Raw genomic sequence first — 19,022 nt, forward strand, 5'->3', positions numbered from 1 at the left:
AAAAAGACAAAAAGAATAATAATAATAAATAATAAATAAAATACGTTTCAACATGTATACCTGCAACATCAGCACCATCAAATTAATGAGCTTTCCACCACCCTCAAAGTTTTCTTGCACCCTCTGTAATCTCTCCTACTTTGACCCCACCTTTGTATCAGGCGGGCACTGACCTATGCGCCATACAGGCGAGTGCGCATGCGCCAGAGTTTTGTATAACTAGGAGACCGCACACACATCCTTTCCCCTGGGCTGTCACGCAGCGATCCACGTGGCGGCGCCTGTCGTTAGTCCCTTCCATTGTATGGCTAAGCGGCTTTCAGGCCACAAACAAGCACCAGTTTGTCCAGTCACTTGTTCTAGATGTGCGTGCAGATTTTGATTTGAGCTACTCCAGGTACAACTGCTGTAAGCATTCCTGTCACGTGCAAGGCTTTGCGTGGACACACGCTTTCATTTCCATTAGGTGAGTTTTTACAAGTGGGACGCTGGGTGGCAGAGAGGTGTAATTTCACGTTTTAAAGAACTACCAAACTGCTTTCATCCCTCCGTCCCTTCTCCTTTCTCTTTCTTCTCTGCAGTGCTGGGATCACCATTTTCCATTTTCTCTTCCTGCTAGGCATGGGTCAGGGTTCCATCCGAGCCAGCATTGGAATGGCACATCTTCCTAACTTCAGTCTTTCCAAGAGCATATCAGTGTCTCAGTGGGGTTGTAATGTGCATTTTCCTACTGTGGGCCTGGGACATATACTCTCAAACGGGCCTGGGGACTGGCTTCCTAGGGTGCTGAGGACACTGGTGATTGGCACCCAGAGTATCCATGGCAACACCCAGGTGGGTGGAGGAGAGGATAGTGAGGCAATGGGTGATCTCTGGGCTGAGAAACTGGTACAAGGGGGGAATTACCGAGACTGCGGAGCCTGCTGGCTCCCAAGGGTACATGCGGAGAAAGGGACAAGTTAAAGATAGTGATGGTCTCTGAAGAACCCCTAGGAAAGTCAGAGTCCTGCTGGTCCCCATCCTCTGCAGCTGCAGGAGAGGAATGGCTGAGGCCAAGCCCAGGTCTGACCAAGGGCTGCAGAGAAATGTGAACCTTTAGATCCCTGTGGCAGCCCCCACCAGCCGCCTCCTGCAGAAACATCTCTCAGTGACCGCACCCAGGCAGCTCCCCACACTGGACGCTGATCGCCCACTGCAAGGTTCCTTGTGCCTCGGGCCATGGCAGGGCTTGATCCCAACCTGTCACTGATGAGAAACCTCAAGGAGGCTGTGGCAGGACCCCATCCACCCCCACTGGCTGGAGGCAGGGAGGGTCACGGTGGAGATTCCATGGTGTCAGGAGGAAAAACTTATGAAAAAGGATTTCAGGTTTACTGCACTGGCAAAAATGCATAGGAGTGGTGCTCACACCTGCTAAGTGGGGGTGGCCCAGGGTCTGCACCCCCAGGGGACGGCTGGAATAGACTGCATAGATAAGCTTCCTGCAGTTCCTGTGGGTCACCTGATGGGACAAGAATGGGGGGTGGAGCCTGGACAAGAGGTGAAAAGGAATTATCCACCGTGGCCCATCCCCCATGCCCCCAGCCCCATTACCGCCACTGTGTTAGTTAGCATTGTGATACAGCACCTGACAACACGATTTCAAGGAAGAGAGTTTAGTCTGCCTCACGACTTCAAAGGTTGCAGTCCATGGGCAGCTGGCTCACGTTGTAGGCCTGTGCTAAGCCAGAGCACCGTGGCAGGAGGAGGTGGCAGAGCAAAGCTGCTCACCCAGGGGCAGCCAGGAAGCAGAACGAAAGGGGAAGAGCCAGGTAGGAAGGCCAGGGACAATATACAAGCCCCAAGAAGCCACTCGTGTCAACTAGGCCCCACTACTTCCCAGTAATGTCATCAAACTGTGGTCTCACAGTGGACAGAGCCAGCATGATCCTGTCACCCCCGGAAAGCCCAGCTCTGCACACACGAAGATCTCAGCCATGATACCAGGGTTGTTCAGGGATGCGCATGCCCCCGTGCTAGCACCGTTCTGAAGTTCAGCTCAAGCAAGGTCCCCCAGGCCATCTCCTATTACTAGGTGTTGATTGGGGACTGCCCACTCCGAAGCTTTGGGGAAGCACGCTTTCTTGCCTTTTGCAGCTCCTGGAGGCCCATCCCGCCAATCTCTGCCTCTCTCAACATGGCCGTTCCCTTTCAGCAAGTGTACCTCTTCTGTCCTGCTGGGACACCAACCGCTAGACCTGAACTGTGTCTGCCCTCTACACCAAATCCATGTGATGGAGCCCTATCTCCCAGTACCAGCAAAAGTGCTAGACTTGGTGACAGGGTCTTTAAGGTATTAAGTGACAGTGAGGTCACTGGACTGAGCCCTAACGCAGTCTCACCAGTGCCCTGGAAGAAGGGATGAGAAGTGATGATGGCTTGCCGACCCAGGAGGACACCACACCCAAACCTTGCCTGCACGCACGCACATAGCTCCTTTGTTAAATGCTCCTGTCACCAGTTTGAGTCTGCCGCTCATCCTGCTGGGCCCCTGGCTGACTTGGGCCACTCTGAGGGTAACTATGGATCCTCCACACTGTGAATCCAGGGGATGATCCTGAAGCATCGAGTGGGGAGACTGCACAGGCGGCTGGGTTCACCCAGCACGCTGACGAGGGTTTGCACTGAGGCTACACCAGCAGCCAGTTTCCTCCGCTCTGAGTTCACCCCTTACACCGTGACTACACCGCTCCTCTCGCTGAGTTGGGGTTCTTCCTGTAGTTTATGCTTTAGGAGTGGCCTAAGGAATTGTTTCGGTCCATGAACTGTGACAAGCGGGGAAGCTGGGGAGCAGGTGGACCTGGGAAGGCCTGACACAGTTCTTGGAAACAGCTCCCATGCAGACGACCCAGGCTGGCCGGTGAGGACGTCACCTGCTGCCCAGGGGAAAGCCAGCTGCCACACAAGGGAGAAGCCGCGGGGCCCAGAGCCTCCTGCTGAGCCATGGCCTGACCACAGATGCGGGAGTGAGGGCAGCCAAGATCAGCAGAGCCAAGCGCAGCAGAGCCTGGATAACGGTCATTTCAAATAACCTGGAGTGGTTTGGGAAGCCGGTGGAGCTGATGCACATTTTGCGTGTCAGAGGCCCCTCTGGCAGCTTACTTCTCTTGCACGTTTCAGTGCAGCCCTTTTCTGTTCCAGGGTTTTGAGGCAGCTTTACGATGGTGGGAAGGGGGTGAAGTGAGCTTTAAGGTTTGGGACAGGTGTGCAGGAGGCTACACCAGCATCTGCAGAAACTTACTCCAAAAGCAGGGTGGCCTTGTGGCCCTCACGATGCTAAAAAGGCAGCAGGGGGCCAGCAGTTTCCTCAGACACCTCTGAGCCCTGTTTTCCCCATTCCCAAGTGGAGCTAGGATCGGGAGGTGGGGCCTCTGGGAGGTGACCAGTCCTGAGGGTGGAAGGCTCATGAGGGGACCAGACTCCCATCACAAGCCCAGGGAGCTCTGTCTGCATGCGTGGAACCAAGGGAGAGCCAGCTGTCCACACCTTGGAAGAAGTGACAACTTTCAACACCTTCACTTTGGACCTGCAGCCTCCAGAAACAAGAAACACATTTCTGTGGTTTGTAAGACTCCCATCTGCTGTAATGGTTATAGCAGCTGAGACAGAGGTTATAGCATCTCGCAAGCATTCCCACCTTCTCCAACTCCCACATTCCAGCTCAGTAGAACCCCTGGTTGCAGACTGCCGGCGGGTCCGAGTCAGGGCCCTTCTTCCTGTAGCCTGCATCTTCCATCCGGGCCTCTCGAGTCCTTCACGTCTGCTTCAGTCCATGTTCTTCCTTCCTGGGATGACAAGCCCCACAGGGCAGGGCCAGGCCTGCTCAAGGCTTGCTTCCCCGCCATGGCATCCTTTCCTTCCCTGTGAGTTCTCTACACCAGCATGTGGGCTATTATGGGGTCAATAATATCCCTTAGTTATTGCGGGCTGACCAGGTCCGCAATCTCCTGAATGAGTGTACAGCGAAGGCTTAATAAAAAGAGGCAAATGGCATGATTTCAGGGCCCCAGGAGGATCAAAGCCCTCTCACAAAATTCAGGATTCTCTCCGGGCTAAGACCACGACCTTCTCTGGGTGGCCGTATTTATTTGGTTATCAGAAGAAAGGAGAGGAGTACTCAAGAAGGGCAGAACCACTGAAGGACTTCTCCAAGTAAGGTCTGAAGTTAATCAACTGAAGAATGAGATGCCTGCGGCTACAGTCTTATCTAGTTGAGATCTGACCCAGGTGCTCTTGGCTGTGATCTTGTCTTGTCCTTTGAGGCTTTCTGGCTTCATCCACCACTACAGGTTCCAGTAGGGATTAGTGACTCACAGAGGTTCACTTACTATGAGTCCGCCATTTCCAGACAGATACACAAGTGAACACAGAAAGCCAACTGGTTAATATTAAATCCTGCTCAGAGCCACTTTGTAGTGATCTCCAACAGGCTGTGAACACTGACATTTTACCTCAAGCCATAACTACCTGCACACCTACTGGAGGAGCACTGGTGCGTGTGCGGCACCTGCACGTCCAGCGGCAGCACAGTAGTGACTAAGACTTTCTTTCCTGTCCTGGCTCCAAGGACTCTCATAGGTACCGGGCATCTCTTGGTGCATCTGCAAGATTGGGGCAGGGGAGAGAATGAGCACGAAGCACAGCACCCTCTGCACAGAGGGAGAACCAGGTGCTGAGCAGCACATGGTCACCCTGCACTGGCCCACAGGGGTCCTGAAGATGCTAAGCCGTGGGCTGGGGGATCCTCTCAGCTCCTGGATGAGGCGCGGGGGCAGAAAGACAATGGGTCCAAAGACTGAGCTCTGGGGCACCGGGCAGTTACAGGTCAGGAAGGTGAGAAAAACGCAGCAAGAGGAACGGCCAGGAAGGCAGGAAAAGACCAAAGGCCCCTGGGAGGCCCCGAAACCAAGGGCATGGTGTAGAGGAAGAGTGGTCACAAAGGCTGCCGGCTCCAGAGAAGCCCTCAGCCCATCAGACTGCCCGCCACAAGTGATCTCAGCAACAGCTCTAGCGGATGGGATCCAACACCGAATGGAGGAGGAAAAATGGGAGAGAACGCAGAACAGCTTTTCAGGGGCTGAGACCCCAGAGCGGGCAGAGGCGTGCGCGGTCAGGGAGTAACGTCCAGGGTGTGGAGCGTTACCAGGGTGAGAAGGGGGTGCTGCAAGGAGGCCTGTGCACAGTCCGCGTCGCGTGCTGTCCAACCGAATGAGACCACAGCCCCTGGAGTCTGACATCCAACAGCCCAGGAGAAGCTGCGGCGCTGAGAAAACTCAAAGCTACACTGCAGCAAGGAGCATGCAGAGGGACCCAGGGCCCGTGGACTTCCGCAGACAGAGCGGTGCTGCTCTAGGGGCTGAGGAGGCGCTGGCGCAGCTAGCATGATGCGGAGGTCGGGCGTGCCTGTTCAAGTCTCTTTTTAGTCGAGCCATGAGGCCAAGGACACAGCTACCTTAAGTTCCCACTGAAGACCTGTGTTCTGCCCAACATTTCATGAATGCTGCTCTGTGATTAGGATGGACCGGGCATGTGTTCACCACTTAACACACCTAAGAGCCCCCAAGATGCTGGCCCTGGTGGTGCATGCCTACAAGCCCAGCACTCGGGAAGCAGGAGGACCACTGTGTGTTTGAGGCCAGGTTGGGCTAGTGAGTTCAAGGCCAGGCTGAACTACATAGCAAGACCTTGTCTCAAAAAAGAAACAAAAAAACAAAGAGCGCCCAAGCATCCGTCACTTCAGCGCCAACACATGTTCTGATCCCAGCTGTATCCTCTGCAGAGGGACAAGCCAGAGGACAGCCTGGGTTTGGAGACAGCCATGAGCCACCATGTGGTACAAAAGGCTGGGACACGGAGGTCAAGCCCTGGCTGCAGAGACTGTTATCTTTGTAGCACAGCACCTTGCTTCTCTACCCTTGTGCTCCTTTTTTAGCAGGCTGGTCATCTGACGCTGGTCAAACCAAAGCAGCAGGATGTTTACACAAAATGAACGAGTGGTTACCAAGGAAAAGCCTACATCAAACCTCTAGCTTCACCTGCTCTTAGTAGACTTAGAGATCACTGATTTTGGAGGCCACAACTGGGTAGTACATCGTTAACTTCCCCCTAGTTTTGCTGTAGCTAACTGCTGCGTGGGTTACCATGGTGATGGTTGCCTAGGTTAGTGCTCAGGGACCTGAAGGCTATTCTGGCTAAGAACATGGACTCTTCACCTGGGCCTGAGCATCTGGCTTCACAGTGTCTGTCCCCTCGGCTGTGCCATCCCCTTTGGGTGATGGCACTGCTCAGCTCTACATGGAAGTGGCTTTTCTGTCTCCTCTTTTGCCCATCCCAACCCCTGTGCTCCTTTAGCAGCCGCAGCGACCCACACCCCTAACGTTCAGCCCTATCCAACACCCACGGGCAGAGGCTGTGAGGTTCTGCACACAACGCTGGTGCCACAACACACAAACTTAACAGCTTCTAGGGCAAGCTGACCGCAAACACCCAGTGGGCCACGTCTTACATATGAAGGAACATCCTCTGCAACCACATCTGTTTCCTAGACTTCCGCCACCCCGGCCAATCCACACAAGCTTGCTTCTTCCCCTCTGCAAAGCGGCTTGGTCTCTCGCTCAAGACCGACTCCTTCAGCTGGGACCCTTCTCCCCCAGCAGTGCCCGCCTGTGCGCGGGACGGTGGTGTCAGCGCTGCCCCATTTCAGTGTTTCCGTGCCAAAGACCCTGACTTCTGGGGTCAGCAGGAAAGTTCCTCTGCTCCAGCACAGTAGCCTCTACCTCTGCCTCCAATGTGTCCTAGAGTCAAGACCTACCTTCTCTGGCGGCCTCGGTCCACCCCTCTGAAATGCTTACTGCCGTGACCCGTCGCCTTTCCACATTAACCAGGCACAGCTCTCCCCTTATCGAAGGCCCATGGCAGAAAAAAACACAAAGATGGAATGGACCAGAGTGAGCAAGCCTTGGGCTGCTCTGTGATACAGAACCCTGGTCAGAGCCCTTCTACTGCTTAATGTTCAGGGGGGCTAAGCATGGCGGTGCGCAGCGGTAATCCCAGCACTCCGGAGGCTGAAGCAAGAGGTTCACCATGAGTTCAAGGCCAGCCTGAACTAGCGAGACCCTGTCTCTAAATAAATATGTAAATGAGTAAATATATAAACAAATACATGAATAGCTGGATGAAGGACAGTAGAGTTGACAGCCACTTAACAGAACTCAAATCTCTCCAGATTTGAAGTCTTAATCTTTTTGGTGTTTGTTCTTGTAGTACTGAGACTGAACCCAAGGCCACTGGGCTGAGCCACACCCCCAGCCCAGTATTTATGGTGAGACAGAATCTCACTCAGTTGCTATGTTACCCAGGCTGCCCTCAAACTTGCAGTCCTCCTGCTTCAGTCTCCTGGGTGCAGCCTTCGTCTTTGTGCCACCCTATCTGTCAATGACTGTTAAGTGCCGAGTTTCCGCTCCCCTCCCCAGGACAGCGCAGGTCCCACACTGCCGGACTGTCTGTGTTTTCTTCCTATGCCACAGCACAGTGTTCTACCTGCGTCAGGTGTTCGATAAACACTAACTTATCTGAGCCCATCCCAAAATACTTGTCCTGCTAATTAGCACTATTCTCAAATTTAATTTTGACTGACTCTATAGCAGGAATCTACCACCTATAGCAGGTCACATCCAGCCTTCAGCTACAAATCTTTAAAGAGGGAGGAGGGAGGGACGGAGGGAGGGAGATGACTGGATACGGTCGGCGAAGTCTGAAACCTTTACCATCTGGGCCCCGTAGAAAATCCTGCCAGGACTCTGCCTTAGTCATGTTCTCACCACTAGACTCGATGCCTGACACCAGCAAACGAAAGGAGAGGTTTACTTTAGCTCGTATCTACTTTAGAGGCCTCAGCCCAAAGTAAGTTGGCTGGCACCAGGCAGAATGGGCACGGTGGGAGGGCACCCACCCCCACCCAGGAGGAGAGCTGCTCAGGGGAGGCAGCTGGGAAGCTGAGTGGAGGCAGGAGCTGGAAAGGGAGGCAGACCCACCAGATCTCTCGCTCTGACCTGGCTCTTCCCATCAGACCCCACCTCCTACCAGCAAGTCAGCTGTAAACCACCATAACCCACCCACCTTCCAAAGGCCCCCAGGGGCGCCTGAGGCTTAGGGCAGCTGGATATAAACCATAAGAATGTGATCCATGAGTCCAGGCAGAAACAGGAGGACCTGCAGTCCCAGTCACCTTGAAGTGAGATGTTTTTTTCTTTTTGTTTTTGGTACTGGGACTGGAACTCAGGACCTCACCCTTCCCAGGCAAGCACCGTGCCACTGAGCTGTATCCCTGGCTGTGAGATGTTTCTTTATCCTAGTAATTCAGCAACTAAACTCTAAGTGGCTGTTTTATACATAAACCCCAAAGAATCTGCTAGCTTTTGAGTCTGCTGCAGGTGTCTGCCTCTTGCCATGGTCATTTACAGTGAGAAATAAAAAGTAGAGAAGTAAGTAGTGACAGCTCCAGGTTGAGCGATAAAAATTATCACCTTATCAATTATTAACCTTTAACGTCCAACTGCAAAGTCAAGCTCATATAGGGAATTTCCTTGAATTTAATAAAGATGCTAACAACGTTATTCACTTTTTAAAAACATTTACAATTTCATTTTTACAAAGTTCTGTACATAAAAATAAATATACAGAAACAAACCCCATCAACTGTCTGCATCAGTAATCCTTACTGGTGGGCTCACCGTTTATAAGGAAGACATCATTCAACACAACTTGTCACAGACCATCCTCCTGGCAAGGAATTCTAATGTACAAGAGAGGCCTCGCTACCAGCTAGAAGCTCAGCATGAAACCAGCGACTGCGACCACCATCTCTAGTGGCGTGTAACCGCGTGGCAATTCGTACATCCCATGTCACCGGAGGCCACGAACACACACGTACAGTTAGGAAATAAAGTCACCTCGCCTCGGCTAGTAACTGTGAAAAGCGTGCAGAAGGCAATTGAGTTGAGGGTTCAGCTCCACCTTGCCAGCGTCGAAAGGGACACTGACAAGATTCTTAGCCTCATCCGCCGGACGAGGGGCCTCTGCGTCCAGGTCTCCAGGCGCAGGCTCCGCCTCCTTCACCCGTCAAAGGGTTATAACCTGGGATGGCAGAAAGCAAGCAAAATTACGTATCAGGAGCCTGATATGCAAAGCAAAGATACACAGTCTGTTTTCGTGGATGCTTTCAAAAACCTTTTTTATCCTTCCAAAGAAGTGTAAATTTACTTTCTATAGTGTTTGAATTGGTGTTCCCAAAGGGAAGATGGAAGCCATTTGACTTCCTATTCTAACTCTCCAAAACCTATGTAAAAAGCAGCCCCAAATCCTCTCGGAGGTGGGCGTGGGCGTGTGCCGGGAACCACACCACTAAGGACAGGGGGAGGAGGAGCCTCAAGTTCACGGGCTCCATAGAGCTCACGTCCAGCTTGGACTGCAGTGAGGCCCTGTGTCAGATACACAAGCAAGCAAGCAAACATGCCTCAGTTTCCTCATCTCTAACACTAGGCTAGTCAGAGGCCCTAGAGCCCAGGTCTGCGGGACACTGAAAGAGGCCAACAAGCACATCCTGCATTTTCTACCATTGCCATTCCTCTCTTAAATGTCACCACAATGTGTCTTGAAAATAGGCTTCCGGCAACAGAAAGTTCTCAAAAGCAGTTTCTCTCCAGGTGCACCATCCCCTCCGGCCAGCCAGGTTTGGGCTCTTGGATTAGACCTCAGCCCCTAAGCCAAGTTTGGGGCCGTGCTGCCTGAAGCCCACTACCTAGCCTCGCCTCGGTCCTCTAAGAGGTCATCCAGCAGCCAGGTGTGGTGGTCAGCACCTGTGATACCTGACCTCTGGGGAACTGGGAGAGAAATCACAAGTTGGGTCCATCCTGAGCAACTTAGTGACTGAGACTCTGTTTTAAAGTACAAAAAACAGCAGGGCATGGTGGCGCACACCTGAAATCCCAGCACTCAGGAGGCTGAGGCAGGAGGATCGTTATGAGCTCGAGGCCAGCCTGGGCTACCAAGTGAGCTCAAGGCCAGCTTGAACTGTATGGCAAGACCCTGTCTCAAAAAGGCAAAAAAAAAAGTACAAAAAAATAATTTAAAAAACAGGCTGAGGATGTAGCTCAGTAAGAAGATCTTGGGCTCAATTCCCACGACTACTAAACAAAAACAAAAGCAAAAGTTAATATGTCACTCAGGCCCCCACCACACCCGTCCTCCCTGCGGGAATGCAGCCCTCAGCGAGCAGTGTTCTAGCGTGCTTGTGGTCTCCTCAGGGCTGACCTGGGCCTCCTAGCCAGAATCACAGAACATGACTGATTTTCACTTGTTGGTCCCATCCTCGCAAACAGGACCGAAACTCAAGCACAGAAGGAAGACAGATGCTCGCTATGCCCCACAGTGCCTGGACTGGGCGGCACGCGGAGAAAGAAAGCTCAGCGTGAACACCTGTCCACATCTCCTTCAGAGTTCCTTACAAGACCCACCACTGTGCTCCACCCCTCGCCACTGATTTGCAGGCGCGCAGACCCTGCCTCCCCCTGCCCGGCTTCCTGTTTACAGGCCCCGGCTGAGATCAGGCGAGAACACTGCAACACAAGCACGGTCAACCTCACTGCTCCAGGAGGGAGGGCCTCTGGCAGTCTGCATCCTACGCTTAGGATTTAGCCTCAATTTACACTGAAATAAAGACAAGAGCATCTTGCTTTATCTGTAAACTCTAGTCTGACGTCACTTGGTGCTTACCATTTCCCCGCAAGGGCTTCTTGTCGGACTTCCGCTTTGGGAGGACGGATGAAGTGGAAGGCCCAGGACTGTCCTCCTCCTGTTTTGAAAATAAACAGGATTAACCCTTCAATGCTTAGTGAGCCACTTTTGGAACACCCACAACAATGGAACATGATGAAATGTTCTTAAATTCTTTTTCCTTTTCTAGTAACATCCGCATTTGCATTTTATGCAAAAATACCAAAAATTGCAATCTTTGGCGTGGAAGGGTTAAGAATCCATTAAAATGTCTTACTTCAGGCTGGGGGTATAGCCCAGTGCTGGAGTGTTTGCCTACCATGTGGAAGACCCTGCCAGCTGCAGTGCCCAGCACCAGGAAGAAAAAAGCATCGACCTGACGAAAGTGCATTCACTAGGAAACTTCACCCCGAGCCGAACCAGTTACCTTTCGCGCACTTCGCTTGTAACTTTTGCCTTCTTGCATGCTGTCCCACATTTCTATCTTCTGTCTTCTCTTCTCCTCTTCGAGCTGAGAATCACACATCCAAAGACCTCATTAGCTGCCACCTCTCTCAAAGAAAATGTTAATTCTGCAAATTTTAAATTGAAATGTCTTTCAAAAACCTCTGCCCACACTGTCTTCCGTTTTGTCTTGTACATTACTGAGAAAGCAGAAAGTGTCAGGGCAAAAAGAGCCATGATTTTGTTCTTCTGAAACCCACCCTTATCCCAACAGTTTTGTTAATGCAGAACTCTGACGTGTGCGTGGGGCTGGGGAGTGAACCCAGCCAGGGCCTTGCGTATGCCAGACAAGCGCTCTGCCACTGAGCTACGCTCTCGCCTCGCTTGGTGCTAAGAACTCCGGCTCAGAATAAGTGCATGTGGCTACCAGGCTGGCCTGATCATCACCTAGGTGTCACCTACGCCTCCAGAAGTCACTTAACCTCTAAGCCTCAGGATGTGAGGGGCAGATATCAAAGAGCTTCGGCAAGTCAAGCACTATGGACACGAGGGAAAACTGATCTCAGAAACTACACGAACAGTAAGCACTTGAGAACGCTCCTAGGCAGAACAGACCTTCCCAACGCAGGAAGCAACCAGCACACCTGACCTGAAAAAAGCTTTTCTTCCAACAGCCAACTGACACATATCAGATGCATGCCAACCTCATTTCCACTGGAATCCAGAACCAAACTACAGTTCGTTCTGGCTCCAGTTAACTGTGGTATCACGAGGAGAGGTGACAAGATGCCTTAAGCAGCCCATACCCAGGCAGCTGCCTTGGCATTTAAGCCCATCCCTGCTAACCTCATATGCCTGTCGCATGCCAGTCTAGGAGGACAGGAGGCGAGACGAAACCAACCATCCCTCAACAGAAAGGATGTTTTATACTTCTTCTGCCATCAAGAACATCTGACCGGAGCTACAGCAGTTATGACGCCACAGGCGAGAGAGCTGATCTCACCACGAGCCAGGCAGCCTCAATCAGAACCATGTGGTGTGTCTTTCACAATTTAAGTACTTGTAGTCGGGTGTGGTGGCACATGCCTGCAATCCTAGCACTCAGGAGGCTGAGGCACGAAGACTGCCGTGAGTTCGAGGCCAGCCTGGACTACACAGTAAGACCCTATCTCAAAAAAACGTAACTTGTACAGTCTCTCTTCCAATTTTAGGAGGCTTGCACTACAATTTCGTGTTTTGGAAGTCCTGGGATTTGAGATCAGGGCATTCAAACTGAGCTACATCCCTGGGCCTTTTTTCATGGGTTTCCAGGCTAGGCTTGAATTTACAATCGTGTTGCCTCAGCCACCCAGGGTGGTAGGATTAAAGGCATGTGGCATCATGCCCTGTACCTACACTGCAGTTCTTAAGGTTTTCTTTTTCTTTTGTGGTAAGAGGATTGAACCCATGGCCTTTACACTGAGCTATGTTCTTAGCCCTTTATATTTTATTTGGAGAAAAGATCTCACTAAGTCACTAAGTTGCCCAGGGTGGACTAAATCTTAAAATCCTCATGCCTCAGCCTCCAGAGTGCTGGGATCCTAGGTGTGTGCCACCATGCCTGGCTTTGAAGTCATATTTTTAAAGACTTTTCAGCTATAACAACAAAGCAAATAAATCAAGCTACGTTACTAACACAGAGACAGATACACAAAAGCCTCGGGCTCTGAAGTCTTTGAATAATTTAGTGGGTGGCCTGGGGTGTAGCTCATTGGTTGAGTGCTTGCGGAGTTTTGGCAAGGCCCTGGTTCTGATCTCCAGCATCGAAAACCAACAAAAAACAAAAACCCCAGTGAAATAGAACTGTCCAAAATGACACATGCTTCCATCTCCATAAAAAGGGAACCACACTTGTACTCATATACAGGTAACATGTTTGTGAAAAATACTCGAAAACTTAACACTGCGTGGGATGCTCGGGTATCAGAACTGAGGGAACAAGGAGGGAGACACTTTGCTTCCACGGCACAGATTTTATATTGCAACTTTAATTACAGATCTTGTCAGTCATGTTTGTGCTAGGTCGGTGACTAAATAAGACTGGCAGCCAACTGACATGCACACTGCAGGCTTTGGAACAGGTGACCAAGGAGGAGGAGTGTGGGGGAGTGACCCTGTTCTGTCCTCTCCTTCTGGGCCCCAGCCAAGTTGGGCAGAGCAGCCGGAAGGATGACCTCGCAGAAAATACAGAAGGAGTCACAGAAGACACTCGTCCCTGGAAACACCAGAGACGCAGGCAAGATCCAAGTGTGACCAAGTTCCCCGCTGCCCTACAGCTGGTAAAGGTTCCTTATGAGGGGATGATGAGGCCTGGACATCTCTGGAATAAAACCAGAAAGCAGAGCTTGTTTCAGTGCTCAGATCAGCTCAAAGTTTGCAACCTTTCCTGTGCCAAGTGGCACGATCCCCTTAGCTGCTTATGGAAATCTTTGGTTCTTCCTCTGCCTCACCTCTTACCACCTCCGAACAACTGTGCCTCAAAAAATCTTTCACATTGGACATGGTGGCGCACACCTGTAATCCCAGCATTTGGGACACTGAGGCAGGATGATTGCTGAGTTTGAGGCCAGCCCGGGCTATACAGTGAGACCCTATTTCAAAAAACAAAAACAAACCAAAAAACCCCTCACAACTCTCCATCTATTAGCATGACTCTCAGCTGAGCCCTGTCTTCCCCTGGTAATCCTTCAGCCCACTGAAGTGCCAGAACAAAGCTAACTTGTCTGCTGTGTGCCTGGTGGTAGGAGAGCTGGACACACCATTTTGTTGGGTGACACTGCTGTCAGAGAGTTAAACAGGCCTGGGCTGCAGCTCGGTGGTAGAGCACTTGCCTGCCATGTGTGAGGCCCTGGGTTCGAGCAGCTGTTCTTCATCTCACCGTAACAGGCACAAGCACGGGTGGGGACATGGACATGGACACACATGGACACACACACACACACACACGCACACGCACACACAGTGCACATATTCTGCCCCAGTCTGTCCCTTCTTCTGAGCTCTGGATCTTTCATTGTAATATTGTATTCACACGCCACCCTTCCCTAAGAACAGGGTCTTTTTCTTGATACCACAAGTATCTACATAGAGGGCCGTGAAACACTTGTGAACTCTACTGGGATAGGACTTGTCCTAACAGTTTATAAGTAACAAACGCTTGCTACTACCCCCTAAGCCTCAGTTTCTTCAGACTACACATTCACTGTACAACCAGTACATACCTGTCTTAGTTTTTCCTTATGCTTTTCAATTTGTGCATTCAGTTCTTCTTGCATTTTTAAACGAGCAGCTGCTACAGCCTCTTGTCGTTTAACAACAGCATCAGGTTCTAAAATGAGAAAAAAATGAGGTAATCCAACCTGTACAACATAAAAACTCTATGAGTGTCTACACTGTAATTATAAGGAGGTACAGATATCACACAACCAGAAATGTTTTTGTGTGACTTAATCCCGCTTCCTTTTAGCTACACTTCTTAGCTATAAATAGCCACATCACCAAAAACATGTTAGAAATGCAAATTTCTAGGTTGTCTCTAGCAACTCTAATTCAGAAAGTCTAGGACAGCGGCCACGCAGCTAACTATAACTGAGGGCCACAGAGAGATTCCACTGTACAACGTGGACACCTCTCACACTCAGTCTCAGATCAGAATTTCAAAAGACAAGCAGATAAAGTTTTCTGATTTTTTTTTTTTTTTGCCTTTTTTGAGACAGGGTATCCCTATTCAGTTCAGGCTGGCCTTGAGCTCACTTTGTAGCCCAGGCTGGTCTTGAACTGGCAACGATCCTCCTGCCTCAGCCTCCCGAGTGCTGGGGTTACAGCCGTGCGCCACCACGCCCAGCAGTGTTCTGAATTTTTAGCCATTGCTCAATCAGCCCAGATTTGTATCAGAGAGAGGTAAGAAATTTTAGGTATTTTATTCTTGCTTCTAACAAAGAAAAATCTCTGTCAGCTAGCATTAAAGATACAAGTTTTTTTTGGTTTTTTTTTTGGTCTTTTTAAGACAGGGTCTCACTATGCAGTTCAGGCTGGCCTTGAGCTCACTTTGTAGGCTAGGGTGGTCTCAAACTCGCAACGATCCTCCTGCCTCAGCCTCCGGAGTGCTGGGATTACAGGCGTGTGCCACCACACCTGGCCCAAGATACAAGTTTAATTTACACTTTTATCTGGTTTGTAAAACAAAGAAAGCTTTCACCCCAACCCCGTACACAGTGACTCAAATGCACAATTCACTTTTGCTTAATTATGCTGCTGTGCTCAAACATTTAACACACTCTTTCTTGGGTAGATGCCCACAGAAAGTGTAGTTATTGGAAAGGCTGTTTTCTGAGAGGGAATTTCTTCAAACAGACAACTGTTATTGAAAACCAGGTGTGATAAAAAAGTTAGTGAAAAATCAACATGAAGCCAGTTGTACAATTAAGGCTGAATTTCTGGTCACTTACAGCACTTCCAGAAGTAACTGAGTAAGCAGACCCAAAAGTACAAAGAAGGCGTTAAGCTTTCATTTTGATCCAATGTCAAATTACAAACTGTTCAACAAGACACCCATTAGGTGTGACACACACTGTCCAGTGGGTTTTCCATCTCATTGAAGTCCCTGATACAAAAAATATCCCCCTGGAAATGGGAGAGCATGCCGGCAATTCTAGCACTCTGGGAGACTAAGGGAGGAGATCACAAACTGGAGCCCAGCTTTGGCAACTTAGAGAAACCAGTCTGGCAAAATGGTAGATAAATATGGTTTTTTGGTTTTTTTTGTTTTTTACCAGTACCAGGAATCGAACTCACGACCTTGTGCTTGCCAGGCAGGCGCTGTGCCGCTGAGCTAAATCCCCAGCCCTGGCAGATAAATATAAAGTGGACAAGATTCAGGTGGATCCTCAAGTCACCTATTTGTTTCAAAAACATTTTAATATATATGCTAATTTATTTCATTTATACAACTAATTTCTTTTAACTCACTGAAAAGGAAGTTTTGTGCCAATACTTGCGTCTTTTGAAATGTATTAACTATTGTTTTCCTCTTATTATTTTGTTGTAACATTTTTTCATAAAAAAGGAAATTAAAAAAAAAAAAAACAGGCTGGAGAAGTAGCTCAGTCCAAAGGTCCTGAGTTTGATCTGAGTACCACCAAAAAAATAAAAATAAAAATAAAAACTGCACACGACCAGAACCAACTCCAGGGGCATAAAAGGCACTCCTGTACAATGAGCATCATACACTCATTATTCTTCTCTTTCTTTTCAAAAATTAATTTAGTTAATTAATTGAATTAAACAAAAGTGAATAGTTTTTTGAGACAGGGTCTTGCCATGTAGTGCAGGTGGCCCTAAACTTACTAGGTAGTCCAGGCTGGCCTCCAACTCTGAGCGATCTTCCTGCCTCAGCCTCATACGTTCATTGCTCTTAACAGACTAACTTGTAAATATTAAAAGCAGGCTGGGTGTGGTGGTGCAGCCGCTGAGGCAGTATTACTGTGAGTTCAAGGCCAGCCCTGGGCTACATATGGATACTTTGTCTCAAAAAAAAAAAAAAAAAAAAAAACAGTGCATGTTTATAGAACCACTGCCTCTTGTCTGTTATCAAGCACTAACCTACAGCAGCAGCCTCAGCTCGGTCCCGGTGCCTCTGCCTCAAAGCCCTCAGCCGGGTGTAAAGCTTCTGAATGACCACGTAGAGGAGAATGCAGCTGAAGAGGATGTACCAGCCATAGCTGGCCAGCAGAGAGCCCACTGAAAGGAAGAAAACAACTTTAAGACTCTAAGAATGGCATTTTCCACGAAACCCCACACGGACGAGTCAGATCTTTCACGGTCTAGCTGAAGAAATGGTCTTCTACGTAAAGACAGGCGCAGGAGCCTCGCACCCGACAGCGGGGCAAGCACTGGGCAGGGCGGCTTGCCAAGCCTCTGGGGAGTCGGTCGGAGGGCGGGGGGCACAGCGGCCGGGTTTGGGAGGAGCAAGACCTCACCCAACTCAGCAAGGCAGAGGCCCTTCGGACTAAGAACGCACTCACACACAAAGGGTGGAGCTGAGGCTTAGGTGTGTGATGGGGCGCGGGCGAGGGCCACCAGGGACCCGGCCGGGGCCGAGCCACTCCGGCAACTGCAACCGGAAGGCTCGCTGCGCACAAAGCACAGAGTCCCGGCAAACGAGATCGGCTCCCCGCAGCCTCGACTCGAGGCTCGGGCCCGCGGCCCAGGCCCGGGTGCGGCGCCCACGCCCGCATGCCGGCCAGGCCTCCCCGGCCCTCGCAGGGCGCAGAAAGCACGACCCACCCAACATGGCGGCGCTCCGGGGAGCTGGCGGCGCGCACCTCATTGCCCCGCGGCCCGCGGGGACTCACCCGTAACGTGCAAGAAGCGGAGTCCCTCTGTCTCCAGGGCCGGCCGCGAGGACAGCACCTCCCCTTCCCGATCCATGGCCGCCGCGGCCGTCAACACCGCAGCGGCGCCTTCACCCCTGCGCTTCCGGCCCTTCTCTACGTACACGTGGCGCTCCCGGACGTGGCCTTCGTCCTGGCCAATCGCCACTTGACCCCGCCCGGAAGCTAGGCCAATCACAGAGGGGGTGTGGCCAAGGGGCGGGGTGGGGCGAGGCATCCGGCGGATGCTCCTGGGATTTGCGGTTTAGACTGGTTAGGTGCTGGCCTCGGAGAGTGAATGAGAAACCTCTTTCACCAAGTAATTACCCAGCTTTTGTGGTGCTGGGACATTGAGGTCAAGGAGGCTAGGCTCTGAGCTGCCCTGAGTCGAAATTTGCACACACTAAGAATACACACACTAAGTCCATTGGGCTATGGGGCTCAGCCGACCAGCGACTGCCAGCCAGGAAGGGTAGCAGCTGAAGTCCGCCAAACGAAGGTGTAAACACGATGTGTGGGGCAGCTTCCTACTCTCCTTGTAGGCCAAGAAGGTCTCCAACCCTCAAGGACCGTACGCGGGCTTCATCGAGTGTCCCCAGTACTGTCTTCAGAAAACAATGAAAGAGATTGCTATGCTTTGTTATCTGGAACTCCAGCGTAATCCCGTTTTAGGTTAATGGTATTAGGAAACTGAAAACTCAGTCTGACTACGGTACCTTTGGAAAGCAATTAATTAGGGTGGATCCCTGAAAGACATGACATGCATAGAGATAAAATCCTGCTATGGCGGGTTAAAGCCAAGACAGGCTCTTGCTAGACCCTGCATCATGCTATTTGGACTCTCAGTCTCCAATATGGAGCTAAATAAGCCTCTTTTGTTCATGAAGTTAGCCTGACTTGGGTATTTTGTTATACTAATAGCTAATACGGAGATTTCGACTGAAGGACTAGAGTTCACGGGCCATCACAGAGAAAAAGCTTGAAACCTTTCCTTCACCGTATTGGCCATCTTGAAAATGGATTCAAATTAGGAAATTGAGGACTGGTTGTCAAATAATGTGAAGAGACATCAACTGATGAGTTTAGAATGGAGTTTTATTATCTTGATATTTTCTTCTCACTTGCAAAAACAAGGAATAACCCCACCACCACTACTCTTTTTCAGTATGTGCTAGGGATTGACACATGCTAAGTAGGTGCTTTACCACTGGGCTATATTCCCAGCCCTCTTTGGAGAGATCTCCCTAAAGTTGTCCAGGCTGGCCTCAAATTGGGGTCCTCCTGTTTCAGCCTCCTGCATAGCTGGGATTACAAGTGTGAACCATGGTGTCTGGTTAGTCACTCCTTTCATTAAAA

At 50.5% G+C, this 19,022-nt stretch overlaps 1 protein-coding gene across 2 annotated transcripts; it reads right to left on the bottom strand.

The window, feature by feature from the left end:
• Positions 1 to 8,612: 8,612 nt before the first annotated feature.
• Positions 8,613 to 17,802, bottom strand: Vimp (VCP-interacting membrane selenoprotein). 2 transcript variants are annotated; one of them, XM_013512671.1, is made up of 6 exons: positions 17,649 to 17,802; positions 16,897 to 17,034; positions 14,517 to 14,623; positions 11,240 to 11,323; positions 10,813 to 10,891; positions 8,613 to 9,174 (listed from the first exon to the last, which is right to left on the bottom strand). In XM_013512671.1, exons 1-6 carry the CDS (start codon positions 17,722 to 17,724, stop codon positions 9,095 to 9,097), a joined length of 564 nt encoding a protein of 187 aa, XP_013368125.1. In that variant the 5' UTR covers positions 17,725 to 17,802; the 3' UTR covers positions 8,613 to 9,094. The 2 variants fall into 2 exon arrangements, with proteins under 2 accessions (XP_013368125.1, XP_013368126.1); XM_013512672.1 differs by having other exon boundaries at positions 17,581 to 17,666.
• Between the last annotated feature and the right edge of the window lie 1,220 nt (positions 17,803 to 19,022).

This window comes from Chinchilla lanigera, unplaced genomic scaffold (assembly GCF_000276665.1).
Source record: "Chinchilla lanigera isolate Chin_1 unplaced genomic scaffold, ChiLan1.0 scaffold00015, whole genome shotgun sequence".
Classification (NCBI taxonomy): domain Eukaryota; kingdom Metazoa; phylum Chordata; class Mammalia; order Rodentia; family Chinchillidae; genus Chinchilla; species Chinchilla lanigera.